Source organism: Marmota marmota, unplaced genomic scaffold (genome assembly GCF_001458135.2).
Source record: "Marmota marmota marmota unplaced genomic scaffold, marMar, whole genome shotgun sequence".
NCBI classification, from domain to species: domain Eukaryota; kingdom Metazoa; phylum Chordata; class Mammalia; order Rodentia; family Sciuridae; genus Marmota; species Marmota marmota.
The window spans coordinates 30908712-30928884 of NW_026000082.1; the positions used below are offsets into that span (position 1 = coordinate 30908712).

General features: G+C 46.9%; 1 protein-coding gene across 4 annotated transcripts; it reads right to left on the bottom strand.

The window, feature by feature from the left end:
* Positions 1–2062: 2062 nt before the first annotated feature.
* Txlna (taxilin alpha) lies at positions 2063–18593 on the bottom strand. 4 transcript variants are annotated; one of them, XM_015485340.2, is made up of 11 exons: positions 18454–18592; positions 17703–18098; positions 16732–17070; positions 15151–15242; positions 13423–13593; positions 9710–9904; positions 7785–7904; positions 7475–7549; positions 6930–7022; positions 6365–6460; positions 2063–5540 (listed from the first exon to the last, which is right to left on the bottom strand). In XM_015485340.2, exons 2-11 carry the CDS (start codon positions 17866–17868, stop codon positions 5214–5216), a joined length of 1674 nt encoding a protein of 557 aa, XP_015340826.1. In that variant the 5' UTR covers positions 17869–18098; positions 18454–18592; the 3' UTR covers positions 2063–5213. The 4 variants fall into 4 exon arrangements, with proteins under 4 accessions (XP_015340826.1, XP_048671803.1, XP_048671804.1 ...); XM_048815846.1 differs by having other exon boundaries at positions 17703–17882; positions 18454–18577; XM_048815847.1 differs by lacking the exon at positions 13423–13593 and having other exon boundaries at positions 18454–18593.
* Positions 18594–20173: the final 1580 nt, after the last annotated feature.

A 20173-nucleotide genomic window follows, 5' to 3' on the forward strand; every position in this document is an offset into this window, starting at 1 on the left:
TCTTGTTAGGCTGCCCAGCAGGCTCAAATCAACTGGCCCAAGGCAGTGCACACAGCCACCATGTCCATTTCCCCCTCACACTGGGCAAGAGCAGCTGCCCTGGGCCAGGCATCTGGCTGAGTTAAAGAGAGAGGCCCTGCTTCTGCAGGCACCTGTGGAAGGCTCATTCCCAGATGTATGCACTCTGAAGACTACTCTAGAAAGGGAGTCATTACTTCAGGGATTTTTCAATAATTGGGAGTCAGAGGGAGAGAGGACAACATGAAGTCCTTTTCCTCCCTTACCAGAGCTGCCAAGAGTGGTGCTAGGGCTACTCCAGGAAAGTGTAGAGGGTACAGGAGCTCCCCTGCAGTTCCCACCCTCAGAAGCCTCAATTATAGCAGAGATGCTTTGCTTGGAGCATTCCCTCATCCCTTCCAGAGATCTTTGGAACCAATGTGGCCAGCACAGAACATTTATCAAGACCTTGGCTAGAAGGGAAAGAGGCTCTGTTCCTCTAGCTTGCACTGTCACAGCCAGTGGGTGGTCTACTTGTATAAGTGCAAAGCAAAGGGCCCTTGAGTTGCTTCTGCCATTTGTTGGGCATACATCACGTACCATGTACCACTTTTTGTACATAACTAACCCAGGTCCCTGAAGTAATAGGGTTTTGGATGAGGCCACCAGTAGGATGTCTCAAGCTTCATTCCCAGTGAATAAACAGGGGTTAAGAAATCAGCTGAATGAGCTGGGGCATGGTAGCATATGCCTATAATCTATAACTCAGGAGGCTGAGACAAAAGGACCAAAAGTCTGAGGCTAGCCTGGACAACTTAGACTCAGTCTGAAAATTTAAAAAAGAGCTGGGGGGCTGAGGATGTAGCGTTTGCCTAGCATGTGTGAGGCACTGGGTTTGATTCTCATCACCACATATAAATAAACAAAATAAAGGTCTATCAACAACTTAAAAAAAGGGGGGGGGGCCTGGGGACATAATTCAGTGGTAATGTGCCCCAGGGTTCAATCCCCAGTACAAGGAAAACAATAATGGAAAATATGGCCTTGTCAAGGAATGCTTAAAAATCAAAAGGAAGCTGATGGTTTACATCCTCTTGGGTAGGCCACTGCTAGGGATGCTGCCTTGACTTTTGCTTCACTCATGGACCCTACAAATTACTGGGGACTAAATTCAGGGGTACTTTATCACTAAGCCTTTTTATTTTTTCAGGCTGAGTCTTGCTAAATTGCCCAGGCTGGCCTTGAATTTGCAATCCTCCTGCCTCAGCCTCTGGAATCATCGGGATTACAAGTATGTATGTGCTGGTTTCCACTTGAACATTCAGTGGTTCTTCCCTGCCCTTTAGATTTGACCTAAATTCCTTAGCCTGGTGCACAAGCTTGAGCCCCTAGCCTCATTTCCCTTACCCTCTAATAAGTTCACCTGGACTTCCAGGTTAATTGCCTAATTACCACATGAAGTTGTCAATCATTTGCCTGCCATTCAGGTCAGAAGGCCTTTCTAGATATCCACCCCTCTCCCTTGCCAAAGAGGGCAAGGACCTCCTCTCTGCTCCCATGTAGTACCATTGGCCTTTCCATACCTAAAAGGACCTTTTCCCTTCTTTAGTCTGTGAGCCCCCAGACGCCAGGGACAATCTTTTTTTTTTTTTTAAACCCAGGGGTGTTTAACCACTGAGCAACATCCCCAGCCTTTTTTTTTTTTTAAAGACTACTGGGTCTCACTAAGTTGCTGAGGCTGGTCTCAATTTGTGATCCTCCTGCCTCAGGCTCCCAAAGCTGCTGGGATTAACAGGTATGCACCACTGTGCCTGGCTCAGGGAGATTTTTTGAGTGGAAAAAAAAAAAATCATCTCACATGCTAACTTTGCCAAGGGCAAAGGCAGCTTAAGTAAATGTCAGTGTCCTGAATCTGTGGTGACTGCCAAAAGGCAAGAGGAAACACTGGAAGGTAAAGGATGCTAGGCATAGCCATAGCCACTTTGCAGTAGATCCAGACATCAGTGATGATGGCAGGGACCAGATGTATCCAAAAACATCAAATGACCACAAGGCAAGAGAGGAATAAGTAAGGCAACAGACTCTTTATTTAATGTGGTTTAAAATACATCAATATCAAGTCCCTGGCTGTTGTGAATACCAAAAGGAGATTAACTCCCCCCCTCCCCAAAAAGCTGTCAGCACAACTTCAGACAAGTCTGGGTGGCCAGGATGGACCATAAGGAAAGCAGTTATAGGAACACAGGCAGCTCCCTCCCTAGGCAGAGTGAGAGGAGCGGGCAAATGCCTGGCTGTCCCAAGTGATCAACCCTGTGCCGTGCAAGGTGAGGGCTGGAGCAGCAGTTCAGCAGGCTTCAGCCTCCCCGCACAGGGCAGCTCCACTGGCCTCTCAGTCAGTCCTTGGCAGGGCCAACATGGTGGGAATGGAGGAGGCTTAAATAACCGTCTTTACAGAAATAACATTCGTACACAAAGTGCCTGAGCTCAGCCCATGGTCCAAAAATCTCATGGAAAACAAACAACAAACAAACAAAAAGTGCTGCTGACACCTCTCAAAATCTGGTGTGCATGAAGCTCTCAGCTGGACAAGGTCCTGAACATGAGTTACACATGTTCGCACAGCCAACAGCTAGGCTCTAAGCCTCACCTACTGTGGTCCCCTGGAGGGAAAACTAACAATCTAAGAAACCAACACAGCTCTTGGTCCTAAAACTGAGGTTATGTGCATGGGACTCACCTGGGTGAGGAAGGCACTGGCCCTCACTCATGGACAGGCCACCTCCCCCACATCTGGCCCAGACTCCTGGCCAGTTAGAGTGGCACCCAGGCTGACTTTGGAAAGCAGAGTGAGCAGAGCAGCTGTAGTGATTGGTAAGATTTGGTCAATGGAGAGGAAGAAAAAGAAATCCCCATCTACAGATTGATCTGGGTGCCTAGAAATGTGTGGAGCTGAGAGCCAAGGTTCCACCTGGTCCTGACCTGGAGGAGTCCAGCTGGGGCCACCTACACACTGTAGCCTCCCATCCCATCACACTGGGATCCAACAGACCTAACCCCCCATGGGCTTTAAGAGGTAGCTGAAGTGAGGCAGGCAATTATGTAGGCCATTGTAGGCCTTTCCACTTTCTCCAAGGGGGAAGGCAGCTCTGACTCCTCTCGGCACCTCTGTAATCTAGCACACCCTCTGTGGAGTTGGCAGTTCCACACCTCAGCCTGGCACAGGGGCCGGGGAAGGGAGGCCTTATTGGGGCCAGCAGAGGCATGGAACACACCAAACACAGGGACTTCAAAGAAGGGAAGGAAAAGATCTTGGGAAAACACTTCTCCACAGGAGAGCAGATCTCAGCCAAGGATGGCAAAGACTTACTTACATTGTTGCTGGGGTATATTGAGTGAATTAAGAATATACTATGGTTTAGCAGAACACACTGTGAAGTGGATCAGTGATACCCAAGGGAAAGAGGGGTGGGATTCATTTGCCATCTCTTAAGTCTCAACATGATTCAGGACTATATAACACTCTTCATGAACCTATTTATCTGGGGGAATTTAAGTTAAGGGCTAGGGGAAGATGAAGGGACCTGTGGAATAATAAACTAGTTCAAAGAAGTATATCAAGAAGCAAAACCCTACCCATCCTATCTTAGTCTGAGGCTCTTAGCTCACTAGAGACCCAGCAGAGCCCTGCTTCCAAGACTCATTCTGTTGCCCCAAGAAACTGCTCTGTACAAAGAGTGGCAAATACCCTGGCAGGTGTACAACAAGAACTTTCATCATACAAACTTGCTACACAGTACTATATACCGGGCAGTGGTGGTAAACACCCATCTCCAGCCATTTTATGGATTTCCAGGGCTCAGTCTATTGTTGAATCTCATTCTTTACCTATCAGACAATAACTGGGGGCTCCCACACAGAAGAGGTGGAATCCCAAGGACTCATTTCTTGGGCAAGGAGGTGTCAGGGAATCTTCAAGGATTGCACAGTTGGGGTGTCAGGAAAGCAGAAACAGACCCGTAAAGCCAAGAGGGCAGCTGGCCCTTGGGCCCAGCTGCTGCTGCATGGAGACAATGGTGGTAGGAACCAGTGGTAGCCTCCCAAGATTGAAACCCATAGGCAAGCTTGTGGCAAAGCCATAAGAAGCTCTTTCATTTCTCTTAAATAATCTGATCTTACCAAACAGGAAACCTCAGCACCAACATGGCAAGGGAGCCAGGTGGGATGGTGAAGGGTGGGACGATGGAGGCCAGGCACCCAGTACCACTGCTACAGCACCCTCCCTCTTCCTTCCTCAGAAGATCCTCAGTATGAAGTATCAACATGCAAAACAAAAAACCTTCAGAAAGAATCCTTTGGGTGATCTCTTGTCAATCATCTGTGCAGGCTAGAGAGGCACCTGTGAATGATAAGGCTACTGAGAAGCAACATTGGCCTGGTCCTGGCACTATCAGAGGGCAGGGGAAGCAGTGCCCAAGGGGCTCCCAAACAGCACATCATCCCACAGAGAAACATTCTCCAGGTGCCTCGTCCTGGGCAGGAAAGCAGCTCAACCACCAACTCCAAGTGCCCTGCCAAGACTCTTGAGCATGGGCACCATTCCCGGGCTACAAAAAGCAATGGAGCCTCCAGGGGAGCTACGAGAACCCAGGCCGCCCAAGCCTTGCTCACAAAGAATGCAGACTGGCCTGGGTGTTATCACCTGTCATGAGCTCTGAAGGGCTGGGAGGGGTATGAGCCTCAAATTAGGCAGGGAAACACTCATGTCACTTGTCTTGCCAGCTTACTGTGATGGCAGCTACAGATGACACTGCCTCTATGAGATTCACTAGCTCACAATGAACCTGGCAGGTGTACAACAAGAACTTTCATCATACAAACTTGCTACACAGTACTATGTACTGGGTAGTGGCGGTAAACACCTGTCTGCAGCCATTTTGTGGATTTCCAGGGCTCTGGAAAGCCACTGACTTCATCCGTACACCCCACCCTCAATGCAAGCCCAATGTACACGTACAGACATAAATGCATGAGGTCTTGCACTTATGTCATATATATGTAAAACTGACCCACAAAATCCAAAATTGCCAAGTATCAGATGCCAGCCAGGTCAGAACACCCTGACCTCAGCACTGGGCTGCTTAGCATGGGAGCCTTGTATGGACCAGGCCTGGCTGAGCTGCTGCTCCCTTCCCAGCACACCCCAAGCACCAGGCTCTCTAAGCGGTGGCAGAGGTGGGCTCCTGGGGCCCTGTATGGACTGATCCTTCTGTGGATGGTGTTCCTGAGCAGCCAGGAACTTCTTTGGCCCTTGGGGAGTTGGGTGCTTGAACCCCAGGCCCCTCGCCAACCTGCTCTTTGGAGACAGGGGCTGCCTCTGGCCTCCGCTCAGGGCCACTGTCAGTGAGGAGGCTCTGGCCACCAGCACTCAGGTCCTGTACCCTTTTGTTCAGGTCATTGCGCTCTGTCTGAAGTGCCCGGCATAGCTTCTCAAGCCGCTGGATTTTCACCTGCAGGCCCTCCAGCTCTTTGTCCCGAAGTGTTTTCTATGGAGAGAAATGGGTTCTTCAGTACCAACCAGCAATCTCTCACCTCACTACCACTTAGTCAAAAGCCGGCCCCTTACAGTAAACAGCCCTGGTTATGCTATGGCTTGGCTATCACCTGGGGGTAGTATGGTACAGAGAAGGGGCATGGCTTTGTTAGACAATGTATTCCTCCAGTTTCTACCAGATGACCTTGGCAAAACACTTATTTTTTGAGCTTATCTCATCTGTAAACAGGACTCTTAACACCAACCTTAGGTCTCAAGAGAGGGTTCAGTGAACTGGCATATCTAAAACATTCAGCTAGGGTTGGCGTTGTGGCTCAGCAGTAGAGCACTCGCCTAGCGCATGTGAGGCCCTGGGTTCAATCCTCAGCACCACATAAAAATAAATTAATAAAATAGAGGTATTGTGTCCAACTACAACTGAAAAAATAAATATAAAAAAAAAAAAAGGTAAAAAACAAAACATTCAGCAAGTCTGGTCTACAGTAAGTGTTTCATCAGAGTTAGCTCCTTTCTTTAATACCATAAGCCACAAAGTAAAATTATCTGGGCTGCTCTGTATGCAAACCACATGAATCACTGACACCCCTAATTTTTCTGCTTCTTCAACCTATTTTTCCACTTGCTCCCTGGGGTTCAACTGCAGACTTACCATGGGGCTCACCACCTCCCTTTGGGAATAGGAATACTGCCTTTGAACTTGGAGAGACATACACAGGAATACAGTTCCACTTCACACTAGCAGTCACCAACTGGCAGAATATAAAAGAGTCTAATACACTGCATCCCTGCCCCGAGCTCCAGTCACCCTCTACCTACCTCCTCAGCCATCTCAAGCAGGGCCTTGTTGCTACTCTCCCATCGGGACCGGTACATGGTAGTTTCTTTCTCCAGCTTCTTGATCTTCTTAGTCATCTGAGTTACATGATAGATGGAAGGAAATGGTCAGAGCTGGGCTATCTATGAATCTGTCTCCAAAGTGGGGAAAGATCATCACATCTGTGCCACCTCGCAGTTAGGAAATCTCAAGTTAAATGTCTATTGCTGGGGGTATATTCAGTGGTAGAATGCATGCTTAACACATACAAGGCCCAGGATAAAAAGGTCCATTATCAGGGCTGGTGATGTAGCTCAGCAGTAGAGAGCTTGCCTATTACATTCAAGCCTTGGGTTCCATCCTCACCATCCCCAGGACAACACATAGACACACACATATAAGGTCAGAGTACCCCTCCTCCAGGGTGAAAAGGCTGTGATAGCTCCCTATAGATATCAATCACAGTAACTATGAACAGCTTCCCAGGAGGCCCCATGGAGTGGGGGCTTTCTGACGGCAGATTCCATGTTCAATTCAGCAGCCACACCTGGTCTAGACTATCATTACCTTTTCCATTTCCTGTTTGAACGTGGTGAATACCTCACTGCTTTTGGAAAGTGTGTTCTGGAACTCCTCAAACTTCTCTGTGTACAGGGCAAGCTGGTGAGAAAGAAACCCACATGTAAGACTGGGCTTCTCTGGAAGGTACCTCTGGTCAATATACTCAGACCTCTCTGGCCCTTTGACCCAATAACTGCATTCAGATATCATTTTCCAGTAAAACAAATAAACAAACAAAACAAACATGTATTTGGAAGGATAAATACAAAATGCTAAATTTGGAAACTAAGATTTGGAGTGATTTCAAAATATCAAGATCCCCCCACTTTTGACAAACTTCTGTCCCCATCTCCTCTCAAAAGCAACACAACTTTCAAGCTAGGAATGAAGTCCTGAGTTCATTTAGCTACCTGGTCACCACCACAGAGGTGCAATCAAGAACAAAGGTTCAGTCAAGGTCACATAGCAATCTAGGCAGAGCTACTTCTAGAAAGAAGGTCCCATTTCACTACCCCCAGGATGGGGCCCAGGGTCAGGTTCCACTATCTTACCTGCTGTTTCAGGTGGGTCTCCTGCTGCTTCATCAGCTCACACATCCTCTGGGATTCCACTGCCTCTTTCAGGAGCTATTTCCAAGACAGAATCCCAGACATTGTCAGAAGCTCCAGGGGCTGTTCGGCCTTCTTTTCTACAAGCACTGACCTCACTGAGGCTACCTGCTCTTAGATTGTTGTATGGGCAACTGACTGGACTAGCAGGCAACAATTTGCCATCAATACAAAGTCGATTCCAAGCTGCACCAGAACCTATCCCACCACCTTATACCCTCCCCCCACCCCAGTCCTGGGACCTGAGCCTCACAAAATCCTTCTCCCGCTGGTGCCGCTCCTCTGCCTCCTTCAGCATCTCCTGAGCCTGCTGGAGCTTGGCATCCACCAGCTGCTGCTGCAGGTCCTTGTGTTTGAAGACTTTGTCAATATGCTGCAGGTAAGATGGTGAGAGGGTTCTGCACGTTAGGAGCTCCCTTTCTCAAGGAGGCCCCATCCATAGACCAGGCATACTGCCTAACCTCCATCATGATCTGACACACTGGACTTCAACAACATGTACAAGATGTGGGCCCCATGTACCAAGATTATGGTCAACATCCCAACTTCACCTGGTTTCTCTTCCATTGAGATTGACTAGGGCAAGCTTAGGGGTTAATGACTGGAATTAATTCCAGGAAGCCAAGCAATTAATACACTCAAACCTCTGGCTCCAAGACTGACCACCTCATGGAGCCAGCAGTCTTCACGTTTGTAGTCCCTGACTCTCTTGTAAGTGGGAAGAAAGGGCAAAGTAGCACTTCTACGAACAGTCTAGCTCATTTGGCAGAGAACTGCCATTTCTATAGACAAAGACTAGACCATGCATCTCAAGGAATGGCTGTCTTAACTGTTGGAGGAGCTCTGGGGACCTCAGTTCAGAGAAGGATGGAGAAGGTGATACACTCAAAGGTTACTTTGAAGGTAAAATCCCCTGGACTTACTGAAAAAAGGGATGTAGGGAATCTATTTTTCAGATGGAGAAGGGAAGGTATCTTGAGGACAGGTCCAGTATGGGAAAGGATGAGTTCCAGTCACCTGTGATCTAAAATTCAGAGGCTCAGAAGGAGCAGGTGGGAATACTCGAACCTAGGGAGGGCAGTGAGAAGCTGCAGGGCCTGATTGACCTGCATCTCCTCCTCCATAGGCAACATTAAGTCCTTCAGCCTTGGGGGAAGGAAGGAGAGAGGATCCTCAGATTCTTGGGAGGTGGTACTTCACTCTAGTGGCCCAGAAAGACTTCATGTCTCTCGGAGCTCAGGGCCCAAACCAGACTAACTCCCCTCAAACTACAAGCAGCCTTTCCCCCAAGGAACAAAGAATTAAGGGGTGGGTCAAGGATTCCCCTCTAGGTCCTGTACAACACAATCACGATACTGACAAGCAATCTCAAGAGAGCAGGTCCTGCCTATATCCCCCTAGGCACCTGGTTCAGAGAAGGTCCCCAGCCAGGCCTGTAAGGTAGCTGCACATTTCCCTTCTCATGACCAGAAAACACATGACTGGCAAAAGGGACTGAATGTTTCAAGTGCCTGCTACAGCAGCCAATGTTAGCCAAGGTAGGGACACCCTGACCTTCCAAGTGGCAGGGGCAGCCAAGCAGCACGCAAATCAGTGGATATATCCCCTGGATTCCATACCTACTACAGGTCCAGCACTTCCCCTGGAATTCCAAATTCCAAAAGCCTTAAAAAAAAACTGGGGATGTAGCTCAGGTGTAGAGCTCTTACCTAGCATGTGGGATCCTTGGGTTCAATCTCCACTAACACAAAAAATAAAAATGAAATAAAAAGTTCTGAAAACTGAAATACCAAAATCTGCCAGTCAAACTTCAAATGTACCACTGTAAACCTATTTATAATCTAGGGAAGTATCTAGAAGTTTCAATGCTAAAGTGTCTGATTTGGAGGTGCTGCCTCAAGCTTTGCTGGAGGTATACCACACACCTCCATTTTAAAATGTGGATAGTTTTAACTCAAACAGATACGTGGCCTTGTTCTTTAAAACAGGAACTGGAACTGTGTGGTTGTAGGCTGGTCTCTTCTCCAACCTAAGTTTATCATCTATGAGGAATACCATTCCCCTTTTCAAGGAAGGAGGAAGATTGGAATGAAGACTGAAGTGTGCTGCTTTAGTACCCAGCATACACCAAGAGCCTCACAATCTGATGGTCACCACTGTTATCCATGACAACCTCACCTCCTCTCGAAGTTCATACTGCTCAATTAGTTTCTTAAGCCTCTCAGCCAACTCCATATTCTCCTGGCGCAGTTTGGAGTTACGTTCGTTATGCTGTTCCATCTGCAGCTGAATGTCATTCAGTGTCACTTGGAAATGTGAAGTCACCTCCTTGCGCTTCTCCTCTTCCTCTCGGGCACGCTGCACACCTTCTTCCTGGGCAGAGAAGCCAGCCCAGCATCATCATCCACTGTTCCCTAGCCAGCAACACAAGGCTCCCACAACTATCCCACAGGGATCTGTGCCAAGAGCCCTCTCTGCCACCAAGCCTGGAGCCAGGCTGCAGGATGTCATTCAATGATGTTTCCTAATGTACCCCTCTGTAAATCAATTCATATCCAATGAAATTCCCTGAAAAAATGCAGCTACATTTTCAAACAGCTTAGACCTCCTAAATTCTCCAGAGAAAGTATTTTAGGTATTCTTTTTGTTGGCAGTACTGGGGATTGAAGCAGGTCTTCATGAAGGCTAGATAAAACCTCTACCACTGAGCTATATCCCCAGCACCCTCTAACTCTCTTAAATTTTTGAGACTGAGTTGCTCAAAAAGGCCTTGAACCTGTGATACTCCTGCCTCAGCCTCCTAAGTAGATGAGATTACAACTATGTGCTACTCCACCTGGCTCCAGATTAAGTATTCCTGTTTTAATGTGCTTCTGTCTTCCCTGAAACCCCAGAAAGCAAGTTGTTAAAAGTTAATAATACCCAGGGTAATAGAGTAGTATAAAATTAGACAATCAGACATTGCTGGTTGGGATATACTGCCACCTCATTAGAAGGCAATCTAAACTGGGCAGTGGGGCATGCTTGTAATCCCAGTGGCCCAGGAGGCTGAGGCAGGAGGATTGCAACTTCAAAACCAGCCTCAGCAATGGCAAGGCACTAAGCAACTCAGGGAGACCCTGTCTTTAAATAAAATACAAAATAGGACCAAGGATGTGGCTTAGTGGCCGAATGCCTGAGTTCAATCCCTGGTACCCTCCCTGCTCCCAAAAAAGGCAATCTAGAAAAATCTATTAAAATTTAAAATGTGCATAGTCTTTGACCCAGCCATTTCACTTATGCAATTTATCCTACAAATTCTACATAAATGGCTATGGATATATACAATAAGAATTTTCATTGTAGCTCTCTATGTAATCATGAAAAATTGGAAGCCGGATGTGATAGTGCATGCCTGTAATCCCTGGGGCTCAGGAGACTGAGGCAGGAGAATCGAAAGGTCAAGGCCAGCCTCAGCAACTCAGCCAGGCCCTAAGGAACTTGGCAATACCCTGACTCTAAATAAAATACAAAACAAAAGGGCTGAGGATGTGGCTTGGTGGTTAAGGCCCCTTAAAAAACAAGTTGGAAACAACTCTAGCCTCAGCAACTTTATGATGCCCTAAGCAACTTAGTGAGACCCCGTCTCAAAAAAAAAAAAAAAAAAGGAAAAAAACCAAAACAGGGCTAGGGATGTGCCTTAGTAGTAAAGCACCCTTGGGTTCGAATCCCAGTACCAAAAAGAAAAGCACACATGGGGCTGGGGATGTGGCTCAAGTGGTAGCGCGCTCGCCTGGCATGCGTGCGGCCCGGGTTCGATCCTCAGCACCACATACAAACAAAGATGTTGTGTCCGCCGAAAACTAAAAAATAAATATTAAAAAAAAAATTCTCCCTCTCTGTCTCTCTCTCCCTCTCTCACTCTCTCTTAAAAAAAAAAAAAAAAAAAAAAAAAAAAAGCACACATATATCCACCCAACAATGCTGTAAAAAAGAATGATATTGCTGCATGAACCGAGAGGAAAAAAATAAGACATTATATAAAGTGACAAAAAAAAAAAGAATGGTATATGCTGGGAGCAGTGGCACACATGCCTGTGATCCCAGCAGCTCAGGAAGCTGAGGCAGGAGGATTGCAAGTTCAAAGCCAGCCTCAGCAAAAGTGATGTACTAAGCAACTCAGGGAGACCCTGTCTCTAAACAAAATATAAAATAGGGCTGGAGATGTTACTTAGTGGTAACATGCCCCTAAGTTTAATCCCCAGCACTAAAAAAAAAAATAAAAATTATATATATATATATATATATATATATATATATATCTCCTATAGGTAAAACTTTACTTTTGTCACCTTTAATAAATTTATATTATTTTACTTTTTGCTGCAGTACTGGAGACCAAAGCCCGTGTACTCTACTATTGAACTACAACCTAAGCCCTTTTTATTTTTTTTGAGACAAGGTCTTGCAAGTTGCACAGGCTGTCCTCAAACTTGTGATCCTCTTGCCTCAGGTTCTCGAGTAGCTGGAATAACAGGTGTGCAACACTGTAAATTCAGTGGCCCATGCCTATAATCCTGGCAACTCAGGAGGACGAAGCAGGAGGATTCTGAATTTAAGGAGGATTCTGAATTCTGAATTACATGAATTTAAGGCTAGCCTGAGCAACTTGACAGGCTGTCCCAAAATAAAATTCAATATAAAGTGCTGGGAATATATTTTAGTGGCAGAGTGCTTACTTAACATGCTTAATCCCCTGGATTCAATCCTAGAATGGACAAAGAAAAACAAGTTGCAAAACACTGTATATTCACATTCAAATTCTATAAGAAATATAAAAACTTGGGAGGATATATGCACAAAACCTATTTTGCTGCCGGGTATGATGCCACATGCCTATAATCCCAGCAGCTCAGGAGGTTGAGGCAGGAGGATCATGAGTTCAAAGCCAGCCTCAGCAATGGCAAGGTATTAAGCAACTCAGTGAGACCCTGTCTCTAAATAAAATATAAATTAGGGCTGGTGATGTGGCTCAGTGGTAGAGTGTCCCTGAGTTCAATTCCCAGTACAAAAACAACCAACCAACCCCCTATCTTGCTGACATGGTAGTAACAAGGCTTTAACCACAGTGACCCCAGGATCCAGGATCCTAATAATCTCTGAGATAAGCACTGGATATCTGCTTAGTAGTTGCTATAGTTTAGATTTTTGTCCCCTGTAAAGATTTATGTAGTAAAGGCTTGGTCCCCAGTGTGGCACTAGTAGAAAGAGATGGGGACCTAGCCAGATGCTGTGACACATGGCTATAATCCTAGCTACTCAAGGGGTTGAAGCAGGAGGATCCCAAATTTGAGGCCAGTGTGGGCAACTTAGTGAGACTCTCTCTCAAAATTAAAAAAATAAATAAATAAAATAAAAAGGGCTGGGGGTATAGCTCAGTGGCAGAGTGCTTGCCCAGTATGCATAAGACCATTCTTATGTTCCATTCCCAGTTCTATCAAAAAAAAAAAAAAAAGAGGTGGGGCCTACTGAATTATCTTTAGGTCATTGGAAGTATGTCCCAAAAGGGGTTGGTGGGACCAGTGGCCTCTTCCCAGCACTGAGGTGAGCAGTTTTGTTCTGCCCTGCCTTCCCCTCAGGCCTAAGTTGATTATCTCAGGTATTTGTTATAAAAAGGGAAAGGTGACTAACACAGGATGGGACTGCCATATAATTGAGAAATACTAAGGCCACTGCATTTGGAGTTGTCTTAACCTTTACCTTATTCAAGACAAGTACATGTCAATGGTTGCAGTTCTCTTGAAGGTGGGGCATTACTGGATGTGACGTGTTTGTATAATGTGAACCTACACTACTTTTTGAGGGGAAAGCCAATCAAAGACCAGTGATCAGAGAGAGGCCCCCTGGCCTACCTTGAGGGAGCGATTGTGCCGCTGCAGCTCACGGCACAGACTCTCAAGCTTGCTGCGGGCCAGGACAGCCTTGCTATGCTCCCCGCGCAGGTGGTCCTTCTCTTGTACCAGTTGGCTCTGTTTCTTCTGCAGGAGCTTCATCTGCTTCTGTGAATTCCGATGTTCTTCCAGCTGGGGATAGGGAGGACACTGAACACCTGGGGCAGGGGGGAGGTGTCTCCTTATGGGGATTATTATGTAGCTCCAAGAACTCCTGAGCTGAGCACTGGCCTATCCCCAGACACCAGATGAAGGAGCTCAGGCCAGGAGAACTCTTATCTTATAGGCCCACAATGTTGGTGATTTACATGTTCCTCCTGTGAATTCCTCACATTAACTCAAGGGTCCATCTTAGGAATACAGGAATGCACACTCACTAGGACCAGTAAGGTCACACAACCAGCAGATCAGCTTCTATCCTAGCTCTGACTTTAGATACAGAATTCTCAAGATACGTCAGACCACTGCATGGCCCCAACTTGCTGGACACTCTCCCAGTATGATGAAATTACCAGCTACCCCACCTCAGACACATTCACAGACCCTATTGCTGCCTCTAATTCCTCCCAGACTTCAGTTCTGGTTCACTCCTGTTCTCTACACAATTCCTATTCTCATTTTTGGTTATTTCAGTATCAACAGACAACTGTGATTCCTGGGCCTGACAGTCCTTAACCTCTTTCCCTGGCCAGATTATCCAAAACGGAGGTTATTTTCTTCTTTTTACTCTGTGATGCTGGGCATCATGTAGGCCAGGCCAAGTGCTCTACTACTGCGCTACATACCCAGCCCAAGGTGATTTCCTTTATATCTTTATTTTAGTTATTAAAATAATCCCATTAGTCAGGTTATGATTGCCCCCATTTTCCAGACAAATTTCTTCCAGAACAGAATAACCAGTTATATGTGGATGGAGGGACTGGGGTTGTGGCTCAGTGGTAAGGCGCTCGCCTACCAAGTACGAGACCCTGGGTTCAATCCTCAGCACCACTTAGAAATAAATAAATAAAATCAAGGTTAAGGGCTGGGGATGTGGCTCAAGCGGTAGCGCGCTCGCCTGGCATGCGTGCGGCCCGGGTTCGATCCTCAGCACCACGTACAAACAAAGATGTTGTGTCTGCTGATAACTAAAAAATAAAAATATTAAAAAAAAAAAAAAAAAAAATCAAGGTTAAAAAATTTTTCTTTGCAAGAAATGTGGATGGAATTAAAGAATTCTAAAATAGGTAAACAATAATAATAATAATTAAATAAAATAAATAGGTAATGACCATTAACAGATGAACCTGTTAATTCAAATTCTGATGGGAAACCTGTCCAGAGGGATTTGGCTGACCCCCTTGAATATAGTCAACACTTTCAACACCAAAAGAGGGAAGACCACACTTGGTATTTCTTGTGATGCTACAAGAAACAGAGTATACTACCTAAGAATAATTATTTTTGCAAATGTTGAACCTCAATTGAATCAAATTTTTAGAGCTAACTTCCATCTTACTTAGTGGAACTACGAAGGTAAAGGGACAAGTTAAATGCTACTACAAAGACAATAAAGGTAGAAATAATGCCTCATACAGGACAATTAAACTGGTTCTGCAATACACTGATTTCATAAAGAAAAAAAAAAAAAAAAAAAAACAANTTGACTTTACAAAGGCAGGGGGATGCCAGTGGAAGGGGCAAACTGACCAGTTCAGCATACTTCTTGCACAGTGCTGCCAGCTTCTCCTCTGGGGTGCTTAGTGTGTTCAGTGTCTGCATCAGCAATGTGATCTCCTTCCCTATAAAGCAAAAGGAGCAAAGGTAGATAGCCCCTTCTCAGGGCTCACCTCCCCTCACCCACTCTCAGGCTCACACTCATGAGCACTGAGGTAACCCTCCCCTATCACACTTTCTGTTTTGCCTGTTGAACTGGCCACATTCCCTACTAGACTAGGTGCTTCAACAAGGTTAGAACCAACTGAATCCTGCACATCATTGCAGCACCAGTAGTGTCCATAGTGCCACCACAAAGCATGTGTTCATTAATGAATGCTTATTAAATAAAGGACTGAATTTTTGTGGAATTTCCTTGGTTGAGTAGCACTAGGAGGAGGAAAAAACTGCGTTCTCTACCAAATGACAAAAGGTGACCTAATGCTACTGTTTCAATGCAAGGAAGGCCTTTCTGACAGAGGTAGGAATAAGAGTCCTGGCCTCCTTGAGAAATTAACTCTGCCAACAAATGTAGCCAAATGGTGAATTTTAAAATGAATATCCTTTCCATATATGTGGTCCTAAGTGTTTAAAAAAAAAAAAAAAAAGTTAGGGGAACAGGGACTAGTACAGGGACCTAACCTAGATTTTTAAACGCACAGCTATTGAACTGTCACTGCTTTTTCCTTACTGTCTTGTGCCTGAATTATGGAGCCTTCCATCTGCCTCCCCTGAAGGCCTCCTCTGTACACAGCACAGACCAGGCTCCTGAAGTGTTAGCCTTGGAAGGCCTGAAGAAATCATCATGAAAACTGCTAACCAGTGACAGAGGCCCAATTCAACCCACAGATGGGTTTTATTTGGTTTCTACTACTTTAGTTGCCTTTTGTTAAGCTATTCAGTTTAGTGCATGCAATTGTGGCTGAATCAGGTTGAATCAGGCCCACTCTTGGTCCTCATAAGGCCTCCTGTCTAATTTGGCTTATCCAGACAACTGGGTTTTGGTTTTCAACCCTTGTTTAGTCCAATTCTCTTAATGTAGACGTGGATATTAAAATCCAAAGAGATAAAGGACATGCCCAAGGTCACATAGCAGGTTAGAAGTGGTGCTCAAGAGTCTATCTAGGACCGGGTGTGGTGGCGCACGCCCATGATCCCAGCGGCTAAGGAGGCTGAGGCAGGAGGATCTCGAGTTCCAAGTGAGGCACTAAGCAACTTAGTCAGACCCTGTCTCTAAATAAAATAGAAAATAAGGCTGGGGATGTTGCTCAGTGGTTGAGTGCCCTTTAGTTCAATCCCCAGTTCCATCCCCTTCCCCCTCAAAAGTCTATCAAAGGCTCCTGCTCTTCATTTTCTCAGCAAGAGAACCAGATAGATTTCAGCCCCACTTGCTCCTAAGACCAGGAGGCTTTGAATAGAGAATATCCAGCATCCCCTGCCTTGATTAAACTATGGAAACCAGCTGCTCTGAGAAGTAAACTTTCCTCTGAATTCTAGCAGGGCAGGCTAGTCCATGGAATGCCAGAACCAAACTCCCTCCCCTCACTAGCATTCCAAAAAGCTGCCCTTTCTCACCCAGACCCTTGGCTTTCTTCTTCTCCTGTGGCCTTCGGTGGTCCCGGTCTCCAACCTCATCATTTGCACGGATTTCTTCTGTGCATGGCTCTCCCTTGGAGGTTTCCTTCTCGCCATTGACTACAGGGGTTCCTGGCTCAGGCTCCCCATTCCTTGCTGCATATGTCCTGGACTTCTCTGCATCTTCAGGTTCAGCTGGCTCACCCTGTGCTCCATCCTCCCCTGGGCCCCCCTGATTGTTGTCCACACAGTATGTACTCAGAATATCCTCCAACTGGCGGCTCAACTCCTCTGAGACATCACGGAGAGCCCCAGACTGAACTGCTTTGGCTTGAGCCCCTTCAGCAAGAAAAAACAAGAGGTAGAGTGAGAAGTAAGATGGTTATGCTATGGGTTGGCATTTTTTTCAGACCCAAACTCACTAGTTTGGGTTAAATGTTGTCTAACTTCTTTAAACCTCAGTTTATTAACTTATAAAATGATTTACGTATTTCTTACTACCACCCAAATATATCATGAGCACAGGAGAAATCAAACATTAAGTATCCAGCACGTAGGGCAGGGCTGGCATAGAGCAGGAGCTTAACTTCTAATCCATCTCCTTCCCTTCAAAAGCTAGGTCTTGTTATTCAAATAGTTCTAGAAATGCCTCCAATATGAAGGACAACTACCCACTGGTGACTGAGGTATATCTAGTGGGGACACTGCTTTGCTGACGGGTGTCTCATTTGGACGCCACCTGATTAAATCCTGCCAGAACCTACTCCCAAGAGTTCTGTTCCAGGTCTTAAGAGGGGAGGCTCTACCATGTCCCCAGGAGACGTGGGGCTCGCACAGAAGGGGCACTATCTCCTCCCACTCGGTATTTCCTCCTTTCTGGGTAAACAGTGGCCTCAACCTCCAACTCCTGGAGCAAGGCTGGTACCATAAACCCCTCCCCCTGCCCACGGAAAAGCAGAGCTGGCACACACCCTCCGTCTTCCCAGGCGCCTGGCCGGTGGAACCTTCAGCTTCTGTCGCAGGTGCCGACTGGCTGGGCCGCCCCTGGGGTCCCTCTGGTCCCGTTTCCGGTTGCCCAGGGCTGCTTTTTGGGTTGGACTGTTTGGCAGCCCCATTCTTTTTGTCTTGGTTCTTCATTGTGATTTGTAATGCTAGGTTAGAGGCAGATCCTTTAGAAACACACACACTTGCTATTTTCCAGACTTCCAAATTCTTCACAGCCTGGACCAGAAATTCCAACACCAGGCGCACAAAGCTTCTTCCCACAAACAACCCGGCCGGACTTCGCCAGAGGGAGTCAATGGTACTCGGTTTCTGGCCAGTCAGGGGGCCCTGGCGGGCCCTGGCAGGCTGTCGGGGCGCTGCTCCTGAAGGGGTGAGGAAAGAGGCCTCTTTTCTCCCAGAGCCACTTCCCAGCACGAACACGACCCCCTCACCGCAAGCTGAGCGCGGGATTGGTTCCCGGCCGCAGACTGACGTGGCGGGACGCTCGAGTCCAGACCCCTCCCCCGCCCCCCAGGCCCCACGTGGGCCTCGCGGGCGCGCGCGCGTAGCCACCCACGCCCCGCGCGCCCTTCAGCCGCGCCGAGCGCCCGCGCATGCGCAAGACGACCGCCTCGCTACAGCCCACGCACGGAATTGACGCGATTCCCCCAGTAGCCGATGTGTCCGGGCCCACAGGCCCTCTGACACTCTCGTCCTACCGACCGCAGCTGTACTCACCTCACCGCGGACGTCGGACGGCGTTCCCCGCTCTGGCCTAGTACCGGAAACCCCGGGTAACCGCTGCCGGCAGGCTGCCTGCTCTTACTGCAGCCAATCAGCGGCTGGCGCTGGCGCGGAGCTTGCTGGGAAAGATGGACGAAGGCGGCCTTTGAGGCGGGAGCGTAGCGGAAGCAGGGGAGGGAAAGACTACCCGTCCCTCCATGCGTCGGGGTTAGCCACAGCTCCCAAGATGCAATAGAAAGGGCTTTTCGTCCTGGGAGGCAGAATACCTTGGAAGTCCGAAAGGCGCCAGTCATTCTCCACGGGTGCCCACTCAGCCTCATTTCTATCGCGCAGATACTGTGATTCGGCCCCCAAAGACTTGCGCCTGCCTTTTGTTTTCTGCATGCCTCCATCAGCCCTTCTTCCTTGGCCACACACATCCTTGACTACCCAGGAAATCTGTGAGCTTGAGGGAGAGTTCCGCGCGGGGAATCAGATCTGCAGTCCAGGGTTAATCACTAGTTTGCTGTGGGCATTCTTTTTCTTTTCCTTACCCCACCGGAGGCTTTATAATAACAGTTCTTTGGGCGCCGATAGTGTGCTTTCCCAGTATCTCAGCCTCCTATTTGGCTGGCATTACAGTGGCTGGAATCACAGGCTGCACCTGGCTAAGATTCACTTTTACCAGTAGCTCCATCCCCAATTATTTGAGATAAATAATATTTGTCCTGTAATGTGGGGGTGGGGGACAGTAAGATAAAAGCTAGAAAACTTTTCCAAGGTCACATAAATATTGACTGGCCAAAGCAGGGATTCAAACCAGGAAGTCTGACACCCATCTTAGCTACTCGCTACCCTGCCTTTTACTCAGAGAAGAAATAACCACCATGGCCGTCTTTCCCTAAAGTGAAGTTCAGGTAACTTGTAAAAGTACATTATTTTTTTCCTCTCTCCATCACCAGCTTGGCAGCGAATCAATTAGGAAGGGGTCCTTGCATGGGCATTTTGGCCTCAGGTAGATTCATGAGGCTTTTCTTTGGCTCACTCTACAAAGTTCAGGTTGCACATGAACTAACGCTGAAAAAGGCCAAACATTCTTTCCAAAGAAAGATCCATTCTTTATTCTCACTGTCTATAGATAACGTAATGAAGCCCAAAAATCTTACACCTGGAATTTGAACTTAAGTGCTGTTTGGTTTCTGTTTCCAGTCAGTTCTCTCCATCCCCTGTCGTTTTTGCTGCAACTTTCACTGTTTCCAGGGTGTTTCAGGTTTTTGCAGGTGTTCTTCCAAAATGCCCTTGTGGAAAAAGAGAATCTTTATGAGGCCCAGCTCAAAGGTCACTTCAGAGCCTTCCCAGTGCTGTGTAATCTCTCCTAGCTCCCTACCTCTGTATAGTTCTATTACAGCATAGGTAGTGGTGTTGAAATTACTGTTTACTTACAAGTCAGTGAACTTTGCAAGAACTGTGGCTAAATGCTTTAGTCCCAGAGGTTCTCACCAGGCTTCGGGTAGAGTATGTTGTAAATTGTGCCAAATAGTCATTGTTTTAGGACTTTTTTAAAAACATATTTTTAATATGTTCTCATTAGTTATACTTGACAGTAGAATGCATTTTGACACATTGTACACAAATGGAGTACAGCTTCTCCTTCGTCTACCTGAATATGGTGCAGAGTTGTTTTAGGTCCAATGTTCTATAGAATCTTCAAGTTTTTGGCAGCTCCAAGATGCTT

Excerpts from the sequence above, each read along its gene's own strand:
- Txlna (XM_015485340.2), bottom strand. The coding sequence starts at position 17,868 with ATGAAGAACCAAGACAAAAAGAATGGGGCTGCCAAACAGTCCAACCCA. Across the intron at positions 17,071-17,702 it reads GGCGCCTGGGAAGACGGAGG|GGGCTCAAGCCAAAGCAGTT; the intron begins GTGTGTGCCAGC and ends TTCTTGCTGAAG. Across the intron at positions 9,905-13,422 it reads GGCACAATCGCTCCCTCAAG|GAAGAAGGTGTGCAGCGTGC; the intron begins GTAGGCCAGGGG and ends TTCTCTGCCCAG.